We start from the raw sequence: 11,832 nt of genomic DNA, 5'->3' as shown, positions 1-11,832 counted from the left end.
GGCTTGCACTTGCATTATTTTAACATCACTCGCATTCCTTTATCATCGCATTATTTGATATAACAGAGGAAACAATGAAGAAAACACACAACAACTTCTGGGCATTGTATGATTGCTGGAAAAATGGAGACCGAAGTTTGTGGATAATGTTTAAGGAAAACATTATCCACAAACTTCGGTCTCCATTTTCCCAGTTTAACTGTTAAAAAGATATAGCCATAAATCCGCCGAGTTGCCAATTTGATCGCTATGGAGACTTCGCATTAAACTGATTTACCTCTCCAGGGCCCCATGGTCATAAATGTTTTGTAGAGTTTACGTGATAGCTGCCTGAAGCCACGAAGCGTGCTGTAAACAAACTAATGATCTGTGACGCGTCTAGAAAGCTGTCACACATTATTTTCTGTAATGTTAGCATGACAGAATGTGTCAAACGGATCACCGAACAATCATGGCGAGTACAAGTCGATAAACAGCCAATACACAAACCCAGCTGAGAGAATTACTGAGCCGTTCAGCATGATGCCGTACGTCTTAAACACATTTTCTCACACTAACCATCCCATATGCTGTCAACCTGATCCGGCAAAATACGTTTTAATCGAAAAATTACATTAAATTATAAATTACTGGAATGCAAAGAGTTAATAATGCATTCGCATTCGTGTATTGTAGGGAGAAATATGTGTTGTGTATTATGTAGGTATAAAGTGTGTACATACGAGTCATTATCAGAAATTGTCCAAATTCCTGGCCTCTCACTTTAAATTCTCTCACTTTAAATTCATTTTAAAGATAAAAAATGTGTTGGTTGTAATTTTTTTTATCTTTTTATTTATAAATGTGAATAAAAAATAGAATTTTAGAGCTTACTCTCAAAGATTATCATCAAAATCATGAATATTTTGAAATATCAAAATCTCAAAACATGCATCTTAAAGATTTATTAGTTTTTGTTTTTTTGTTTTGTTTTTTTATTGTTTTTGCTTCTTAAATATTATTTTACAAAACATAATACTGAAAATGATTGTTTAAATGATAAATCATGTCTGTCCCCAATTTAAATAGCAATTGTGTTACTACAACACATTTTGTTCATTTGACAATAAATGAAAACGAATATTTGTTACATGTGACTAGATCACTGTTCCTATAGTTAAATCATGGGACCAAATATTTTGATTCTTTTCAAACTGACCTGTTAATGCTACACGCGTACTTTGAAATATTTTGGTTTTCTTCTTGGTTTCTTATTTGACATCTTTGATTAAGAAGGGAAACATCAAACTCAAACAATAATATTTCATGATAAATTTCAAACATTGTTTCATTGTAAATATATTTGGTTGCTGTAGAAGCATTTTATAAACTGCTAGTTCCGATTTGAACCGTTTAACTTGGAAATCACATTATAAATATGTTGATAATGTACTTTCATGCCAACTATGGAAGCGGTCACATTTTAAATCACCAGTTTAAGTTTGTGTATATTGTATGACGAACACATCAGACAAGTTTTATAATACTACAGCCTGGTTACCCAGTATTCATTTTGACAGTTCAGTATAAACAGTGATAAAATACAACGTTTATAGTTTTCATTTCCATTTAAACCATTTAAAGCGTCACAATTGTTCTTTGATATTAATCGGTTGTTTATCATGTTACCAATATCGTTATTGACTGCTTTGAAAGTCAAACACAGAAAGATCCAGCGACATTTCACAACTCCTTGTGTAGTAAATATTGTCATAAATAGTATACAAATAAGAAAATAAAACTATTTGGTAGGATTTTATTTATATTTAACAACAATAATACAATAACATTATTCATAAAGAAAGGAGAAAATATTAAGGTCTTACTTGTGTTTTTTTCCTACAACATCTAAACTATTTCTACCATCACAATAAACAAATCATACATTTATCTATTTACACCATTCACTCAAATCATATCTTGAGACAAAAGTCGAGCAAAGTTTGTGGACATGTAATCGTTCGGGAACAGTGGATTTTCTATGCATTCTGTTTGTTTAATATACGACGTCATCAAGATATTCATAGGCGGGGGCAAAGGTAAACCTGTAATGGACCAAAATGGTTGTCATTAGCGTATTGACATAATTCACGTGACAAATAAACATTCAGAATGATGTACCAATGATATATCAAAAGGCGGTGTCGACGAAGAAATGGAGACATTCCTAGAACAAAAATTACCACCAAATGGTCATTACTATTTTTATCAATGCCCGGATGTTTAACGTCCGTTACCAGCTTTATCAGGTATGAATGAAAAATGTATATTTCAGGTTGGTACGAGAAAAAAAAGAACCTTTTTTTTTACGAATATTTGAAACCAATATTGTTTATTTAACGAACATGGTTTTATATTCCTTTCGGTTTCATGAGATTTTTGACACTCATAACAAACATTGTGTTACGAAACATGAAAAAATATGATGATAATAATAAATAAATAAATAAAAACATGATACAACATACCATCGTTTCCCTTGTCGTTTCCCTTGTCGTTCTCCGGGTCGTTTCCATGGCTTCCAGCCCTTTTTCTGTCCTTGTTTGAGTAGGTTGAATGCTTCTTTTCTCCGTCGCTTTATTTTCAGTAACCTGACAAACAAATGCATACTGTTTAGTGGGAATGTACAATTTGTATACGTCATCATTGAGCTCTAATTTCCATTGCAGAGTAAAAGAATAATAACAAAATGTCCGGACTGTAAACTCTACGGTACAATTTTATAAATAGGAAAGAAAGCATCGTATTGAGTGATGGAAATTGATAATCTAGGCTTCTAAGTTACATACATAATGTGTGCTGTGAGTAAGCCCTCCTGCGTGAGGACACAATATTGTTCCGAGGGGCTGAACTAAGCGCTTCCCGACCCTTACAACCCCTATCAACTATAGATAAAATATATATGTATAATTATGGTTATACGCATATATATTTATATTTCTTCTGCTAGGGGAATAACATATTTGTACCTTAAACAAACTGTTATATACGTGACTAAAACAACCAATGGCTGTCTTAAAAAACAAGGTTCGCGGTTTTCATGTTAGATTGAAACTGTTTTGTTTGGGTTAACTTAATGCAGGCTTTTATTTCGTGTAAATTTACCGTTATGAAAAAAAAAAACGGAAATTCCTGGTGTACAGTATTTACTATGTCATTATCACCGACAAACGCCTTTATGTGGAATATCAAAACTGGACAAAGTATGTTGACGTTCGAACGGACGACAACCTTAAAACCATTCATCTGATCTCTTCAAAAAATGGCATACAATTAAAGCGAAATATCATTTCGTTATTTCTCTTTAATCACTGAACCAATTCAACAATGGATTTACGACAATGGCTTCATATACATGTACAAAATGTTCCTTCGTTAAACCGCAAGCTTGGCGCGGGGATAATGCCAAGGTGTGTGGCTCCTCATTTGTTTATATTTGAAGCATATACTTACATCTGACATCTGTCAACGACTGTATCGACGAAGACGAAGGGCCCCAGTGAACGGTTGGGTAGAGACTCGCACGCCACTGGTTCACCATTCTCTTCAAAACCCACAGACCGGAAACTGACTACTGGTCTTCGGATCACCCTAGGTTTATACAAATAAAATAACTTAGCATTGAAAAATTAAAAGAGGATTCAAAAAAAAGTTTTGATTCATTTTATAGATTTTCAATACCAATAACAGTTGGTCATATATATGTTACTTAAGATTTTATATTAATTCAAAAACTTTCAACATCCTAATCAGCATGAAGGCTTTCAATAAGTTATTAACAAATTACGTTATATTAAAGGCTAATATGAATTTATTGAAGAGCTAAAAGGTAGTATATCCCAAATTAACCCTGGTTGAATATCAGTAAAAGCTCTATTATTTCTACAAATACAGATTTATGTAATCAGTCCGGTATGGCTTTCAGTAATAATTAACAGTTAGTTGACACAGGTATGACTAAGCGAATGTTTTACTCTGTATACTGTAATGTACTAAAGGTAATTATGTGTCAACAATTTGCCCGCGGTATTGTTTACTCACCGACCTCCTCGCTTGAACATCTTAACTAGCCGCAGTGGTGGCAATGTAACAGTTTCTACGGTAACAACCCTAGAACAAAACAACAAACATCGTCATCGTAGCGCACTCAAACGTAGCACGATTAGTGCTAGGTAATAAAACACAAAACCATCCAAATTGTTTCTGAAATAAGGTTAGTCATACCCTAACTAAGACACTTATACTGTTCGTCTTATAAAAGAAAAGGTTACAATCTTGCCACTTTGTTGACGTCGTTCATCTCATCATTATATATCACCAAAGCAGCATTTTGTTAAGGTAAGTGACGATTTCAATGCTGTCAAGAAATGATGCATAATGTCGTGTATTAAAAATATCAGCACTTACATTTCACAACGGCCGTCTATATACGGGACATAAAGTGTCTGGTTTTCCTGTCGGTTATTAAAGCGTGGACAGGAAGTGACGTTGCTCTGATCTTCCGTTACACCAGCTGGTGTTGTCTCGGTAACACCGGAATCTTTGTTGGCTTCAGTTGCAGCCTCGGTCATGGTTTTGGTCGTTTCTATTGGAGACGTGGTAGTGGCTCCATCTGACAATTTCATGGCTTAAATAGAAAAATAAATAAAACTGCAATATTTACTCTCAAATGCCGCACAATTGTGACAGTTGTACTGTAACACCAACTTATCCCTGTCGTAGGGAAGCATGAGCGGCTGTGTTTCAGTGTGAAATTGTTAAAAATACATTTGTATATGTACATGGAATTATTTTTACACTTTAGTGTCATTTTTACACTCTTAAAAATAGATGTATTTTCTTTAAGATATTTAGAATATTAGACATTTAAATACATTTTTTGATTTTATTTTTATATAACTTTTGTGTTGATATTTTTTATGATAACAGCCAGACTCACTCCTGTTTACTCATACTAGTATCTCGTGTCAGACTTGGCAAATCATTTTAGAATTATTAGTTTTCAAAAAAATGAATGCTCTTTTCACCCAGATTGAGTCCATTTAAATTCAAATGCCCCACTTAACCCTGACTATTGATTATAAATGTTCCCCTTACCTTTGACCATACAGTATGGATGTTCCCTTTACCTCCCTTTACCTTTGACCATACAGTATGGATGTTCCCTTTACCTCCCTTTACCTTTGACCATACAGTATGGATGTTCTCTTTACCTCCCTTTACCTTTGACCATACAGTATGGATGTTCCCTTTACCTCCCTTTACCTTTGACCATACAGTATGGATGTTCCCTTTACCTCCCTTTATCTTTGGCCATACAGTATGGATGTTCCCTTTACCTCCCTTTACCTTTGACCATACGGTATGTATGTTCCCTTACCTCCCTTTACCTTTGACCATACAGTATGGATGTTCCCTTTACCTCCCTTTACCTTTGACCATACAGTATGGATGTTCTCTTTACCTCCCTTTACCTTTGACCATACAGTATGGATGTTCCCTTTACCTCCCTTTACCTTTGACCATACAGTATGGATGTTCCCTTTACCTCCCTTTACCTTTGACCATACAGTATGGATGTTCCCTTACCTCCCTTTACCTTTGACCATACAGTATGGATGTTCCCTTTACCTCCCTTTACCTTTGACCATACAGTATGGATGTTCCATTTACCTCCCTTTACCTTTGACCATACAGTATGGATGTTCCCTTTACCTCCCTTACCTTTGACCATACAGTATGGATGTTCCCTTTACCTCCCTTTACCTTTGGCCATACAATATGGATGTTTTTTTTTTAATATGGATGTTTCCCTTACCTCCCTTTCCTCTGACAATTAAATATGGATGCTTCTTTTACCCCCCCCCCCCCCCCTTACCTTTGACCATTAAATATGGATGTTCCTGTTACCTCCCTTTACCCCTGACTATTAAATATTAATGTTCCGTTTACCTACCTGACCTTTGACCATTGAATATGGATGTTCCGTTTACCTCCCTTTAACGCTGACTAATAAATACGCATTCTCTCATATTTTGACAACTATCATTTTTATACAAACATAACCCCGTGCAAATTTAAACAGAAAAGCAAACGAATAAATAAAATGCAAACACTTACACAGCGAGGCTATGGTCAATATGGTGATCAGGTTGATGTTGTCCATTTTGATTTGCCAAGACGCCCGGTTTAGATTGAACTTGACCGACTCGGACAATTGTATGATCTTATATAGGTAACCGGACACTCCACAAATATGTAAATAACACAAAAAACTTATAATTTGACGTCAAAATTGTTTTTGTTTGGAATGCAAATGAACATCGAGACGTCACTATGAGCCAAACATGTGATGACCATGAACTCCAAAAATCAGAGGCTACAAAAGGGGGAACAATCAGATGTAAACATATACCGTAATTAAACTATTACTATTACTGTGATAGTCTTCTATAAAACCAGAAAACACTCGCCTGGGGCTTTACGTATTCTCTGTCGGAATTTCTCGGTATACATTGTACGATTGTTTTATTTTGGTATTTTGACATTTTCCTGTTTGGGCCTCACTGTACGACGTCCTGTCTGGTGACCATCATTGTCTGACGAGGACCATCAATCTTCTGGGCCTATATTTTAACCCATGTACTGGTCAACCTTCTCGAGGTTAAGAACATATATAGATATCCACTAAATACCAAAACATGTTTGTCGGTCGGAGTAATGGTGCTCGAGAATGGCAAAAAACAAAAGATAGTGAACGAACAATTAGCTTTAAATATTCAATATCTTTATCCAAACTTCATTTTTGTTCAACTATGATCAAGGAATTAGACAGAACTATATTTTGCTGATTAGCATTAATCAATGTAACCTATCGTGGACACACACACAATGTACACCATTGACCTATTTAATAAGTACGTTAGTTTATATACGGAACTTACCTATAATATAGTACCTCATATTTCACATGTAAATTGAACATTTTTCTTCATTATTTTTTCGGGTTGTTTTTTTTTATCAAATAGTCACAAGTCAAGTACAGAATATACTTTTCAACAATGAATAGGTTTAAATTAGGTTAACGATTGAAAGGAATTCAACTTTTTTTTTTCATCAACACATTTTTATACCGCAATCGTGGTTATTTTCGCGAAGGTTTCGCGATTTCGACTGGTAAACTATACATGTCGAGGTAATTTCCAAGCAATTCTTTTTTTTTTTTGTGTTTTACAAATACCATATACAAAATGTACATACAATCAACGAAGTAAATATCATAGGGGATTTTCACTATAAATTCGCGGGGAAAACCCCCTTGCGTTAATTTACACGTTTACTGTACGATATGTCAGACACGCAAGTTATTATGAAATACCTTTTATTTATTTCAAAGTTACCACAGGGTGGTTTTTCCATTAATGACACTATCGTGTTGGCAGTATAGTGTTACGTCAATACCGAAGTGGTAATGTCACGTGGCCTCTGACTAGATCATGCACGGGAACTGGTACTACGCCCAGGCGATTTCCCCTCCATCCGCTAACATTCCTTAAAAAAACAACAACACCATTATCTTTCTGAATTACATTACGTGTGGAGACCCAGAAATCTCTCACCATCTCTTTAGATACTATCTTTGATTAGGCTAATGTGAATTTTGAGTAAATCTATGGCCCTTTTACCGTCTATATTCTGGCAAAGTGTCAAGGTCAAAATGTTATGTATTGCACAGGATGTGTTACGGATAACACATATTTCCAAGTTAATATGCAAAATCACTGGTATTTCTGAGAGTTGTGTCATCATAGTTTCTTTATCTAACTTCAACTTAGAAAAGCATTAGATATATATATACTAAGCTGCGATATGTGATTAGTAATTAGTTTAATCAATGTGGAGCGTGGTTGATCGTGCCGAGGACTCAGTGGACGTGGTTATAATTTATATGACCAACAAGCTGATGAATCATGCTAGGAGGAAACTGAATTTTTAATACGATATACTACGGCAGCGTATTAGGGCCAATATCAAAAAAAAATATTAAATCGTACGTACGAATTAGTAAATCGTACGTACGAATTAGTAAATCGTACGTACGAATTAGTAATCCGTTCGTACGAATTAGTTATCCGTACGTACGAATTAGTTATCCGTACGTACGAATTAGTAAATCGTACGTACGATTTAAATTTTTTTATAGTGTTCCTAATACGCTTCCGTAATATACGGTTATCATATACTGCTAAGTAACTTTAGTACTGTACCAATATTTGACTTGCTACAGTGTAGGCCTATGTTGTGTATGATATTCGTTTAACAACTAAGTCATGAGATTTCAATAAATTTGATGTAAATTGTGCGTACTGGTATGAAATTGCGTATTGTCATCTTTATTAATGTGTGATTTTTGTTTCTTTTATATCTCTAATGCTACAACTAGACCACCACGTAGCGCTGGGCCCTACCACTAGACCACCACGTAGCCCTGGGCCCTACCACTAGACCACCACGCAGCCCTGGGCCCTACCACTAGACCACCACGTAGCCCTGGGCCCTACCACTAGACCACCACGTAGCCCTGAGCCCTACCACTAGACCACCACGTAGCCCTGGGCCCTACCACTAGACCACCACGTAGCCCTGGGCCCTACCACTAGACCACCACGTAGCCCTGGGCCCTACCACTAGACCACCACGTAGTCCTGGGCCCTACCACTAGACCACCACGTAGCCCTGGGCCCTACCACTAGACCACCACGTAGTCCTGGGCCCTACCACTAGACCACCACGTAGCCCTGGGCCCTACCACTACACCGCCACGTAGCCCTGGGCCCTACCACTAGACCATCACGTAGCCCCGGGCCCTACCACTAGACCACCACGTAGCCCTGGGCCCTACCACTAAACCACAACGTAGCCCTTGGCCCTACCACTAGACCACCACGTAGCCCTGGGTCCTACCACTAGACCACCACGTAGCCCTGGGTCCAACCACTAGACCACCACGTAGCCCTGGGACCTACCACTAGACCACCACGTAGCCCTGGGCCCTACCACTAGACCACCACGTAGCCCTGGGCCCTACCACTAGACCACCATGTAGCTCTGCGCCCTACCACTAGACCACCACGTAGCCCTGGGCCCTACCACTAGACCACCACGTAGCCCTGGGCCCTACCACTAGACCACCACGTAGCCCTGGGCCCTACCACTAGACCACCACGTAGTCCTGGGCCCTACCACTAGACCACCACGTAGCCCTGGGCCCTACCACTACACCGCCACGTAGCCCTGGGCCCTACCACTAGACCATCACGTAGCCCCGGGCCCTACCACTAGACCACCACGTAGCCCTGGGCCCTACCACTAAACCACAACGTAGCCCTTGGCCCTACCACTAGACCACCACGTAGCTATGGGCCCTACCACTAGACCACCACGTAGCCCTGGGCCCTACCACTAAACCACAACGTAGCCCTGGGCCCTACCACTAGACCACCACGTAGCCCTGGGCCCTACCACTAGACCACCACGTAGCCCTGGGTCCTACCACTAGACCACCACGTAGCCCTGGGTCCAACCACTAGACCACCACGTAGCCCTGGGACCTACCACTAGACCACCACGTAGCCCTGGGCCCTACCACTAGACCACCACGTAGCCCTGGGCCCTACCACTAGACCACCATGTAGCTCTGCGCCCTACCACTAGACCACCACGTAGCCCTGGGCCCTACCACTAGACCACCACGTAGCCCTGGGCCCTACCACTAGACCACCACGTAGCCCTGCGCCCTACCCTAGACCACCACGTAGCCCTGGGCCCTACCACTAGACCACCAAGTAGCCCTGGGCCCTACCACTAGACCACCACGTAGCCCTGTGCCCTACCACTAGACCACCACGTAGCGCTGGGCCCTACCACTAGACCACCACGTAGCCCTGGGCCCTACCACTAGACCACCGCGTAGCCCTGGGCCCTACCACTAGACCACCACGTAGCCCCGGGTCCTACCACTAGACCACCATGTAGCTCTGCGCCCTACCACTAGACCACCACGCAGCCCTGGGCCCTACCACTAGACCACCATGTAGCTCTGCGCCCTACCACTAGACCACCACGTAGCCCTGGGCCCTACCACTAGACCACCACGTAGCCCTGGGCCCTACCACTAGACCACCACGTAGCCCTGCGCCCTACCACTAGACCACCAAGTAGCCCTGGGCCCTACCACTAGACCACCACGTAGCCCTGTGCCCTACCACTAGACCACCACGTAGCGCTGGGCCCTACCACTAGACCACCACGTAGCCCTGGGCCCTACCACTAGACCACCGCGTAGCCCTGGGCCCTACCACTAGACCACCATGTAGCCCTGGGCCCTACCACTAGACCACCATGCCCCTTACAATATTGATAGTATTAAGGGTGCTTGTATTTTTTGTCAATCATTCGTGGTACGATGTCAGTAGATTTGTTTATGCAGTGGATGTCATTATAGACATTTTTGTCAGAAATAGATTATAACAATGTAGCATCAAGAAAAATCATTAACTTAAATTCTCCATTGGAAAGCATTATTGAAACTTAAGGAAAACATCTCAGCTAAGAAACCTTGTTTGAATCCAGTAATGGCTTCCTTTGGAAACTTTTCAGTTAAAGAATTTCCTAAAGTAACCGTTGCTGAAACTTTACAAATCAAAACATCCAATACAAAATCAAAACATACTGGAAGTATCCTGGAATAATGCTAGTTTTGTATAGAGATACTTTCAACGATGGTATATTATCAATTATGAACTGATAAATTTTCCATTTCCTAAAGATAAGATGATACTTGTAATGGAGGGAAACTGAGAGTCAAGAGAAGAGCGATAACGACCGATTATTCAGGTTTAGCAGTGTCGCCATTGCTCGTATGATAATTTAAGGCGTTGTGTTAGCCAAAAGATCAAAGTAATTCTAACCCATTCAGAATGAAACAATACTAATTTGACACCGTCGTTTCAGGATAACACAAAGAACAATGACCTGTGATTACAAAGGTGTTGTTATAAGGACTTAATTACCAGTATACGTTGGTTGTTCGCTGTTAATTTAGATCTGCGAGTTGAGATCCTAGACTGGTCACTGACATTTCAGACCAATTACCTTTTTAAATGGAGTATATTGTTAGCCCTGTCAGATTGGTCGGCGCCGAGAACAGTCTTACATGTACCCCGCCTCTCTGTTCACGCGGGAGGAACATGGCGGGCTCCTATTAATTACAGAACAAGTAACATTCAGAGACATTAATTATAATCTGTTATGCAACAACTTTATATAATGTTACCTTTAAAATCTTCAAATATGCTAAATAACCTAATGATATATTTTTTTTATGTAAACAAGTATTTCATATGAAAATACAATACTTACATCAACTGTTTCTTTAGAAAATTCTTGAACTGAAAACTTTCCATTACTGGATTCAAACAAGGTTACCAATATTGTGAAAGATGACCGAATTTACAATGCTATATACTCAATATCTATATTGCCGACAATGGCAGGTGTAGTCTACGATCACACAAGTATGGGTGCGTACAATAGTCCTAATACAAGCTTGAACAAGTGTTGAATACTTCTTTTACATTTTTCGAATGTAATTTTTTTATGTAAACAAGTATTTCATTAAGAAATTTAGTGGGAATAAAACGTATTCCGTCGTACTCTATGTTCGAAAGACTGTGCACATATGCATGTGAACGATCTTTTCACGGCGATATATATATATTTTAAGGTTAATTT

At 39.3% G+C, this 11,832-nt stretch overlaps 1 protein-coding gene across 1 annotated transcript; it reads right to left on the bottom strand.

The window, feature by feature from the left end:
• Positions 1-1,775: 1,775 nt before the first annotated feature.
• LOC117341043 lies at positions 1,776-6,377 on the bottom strand. The gene is made up of 6 exons (XM_033902860.1): positions 6,160-6,377; positions 4,447-4,666; positions 4,081-4,149; positions 3,493-3,630; positions 2,508-2,630; positions 1,776-2,084 (listed from the first exon to the last, which is right to left on the bottom strand). Exons 1-6 carry the CDS (start codon positions 6,203-6,205, stop codon positions 2,036-2,038), a joined length of 645 nt encoding a protein of 214 aa, XP_033758751.1. The 5' UTR covers positions 6,206-6,377; the 3' UTR covers positions 1,776-2,035.
• Between the last annotated feature and the right edge of the window lie 5,455 nt (positions 6,378-11,832).

Source organism: Pecten maximus, chromosome 13 (assembly GCF_902652985.1).
Source record: "Pecten maximus chromosome 13, xPecMax1.1, whole genome shotgun sequence".
Classification (NCBI taxonomy): Eukaryota; Metazoa; Mollusca; class Bivalvia; order Pectinida; family Pectinidae; genus Pecten; species Pecten maximus.
Note: the sequence above shows the minus strand (reverse complement) of the source record. Positions and strands in the feature narration are given on the sequence as shown.

Coding starts and splice junctions, on each gene's coding strand:
- LOC117341043 (XM_033902860.1), bottom strand. CDS start 6,205: ATGGACAACATCAACCTGATCACCATATTGACCATAGCCTCGCTGT. Junction 3,631..4,080: donor ATGTTCAAGCGAGGAGGTCG/GTGAGTAAACAA, acceptor GTATAAACCTAG/GGTGATCCGAAGACCAGTAG. Junction 2,085..2,507: donor AAACGACAAGGGAAACGATG/GTATGTTGTATC, acceptor GGTCCATTACAG/GTTTACCTTTGCCCCCGCCT.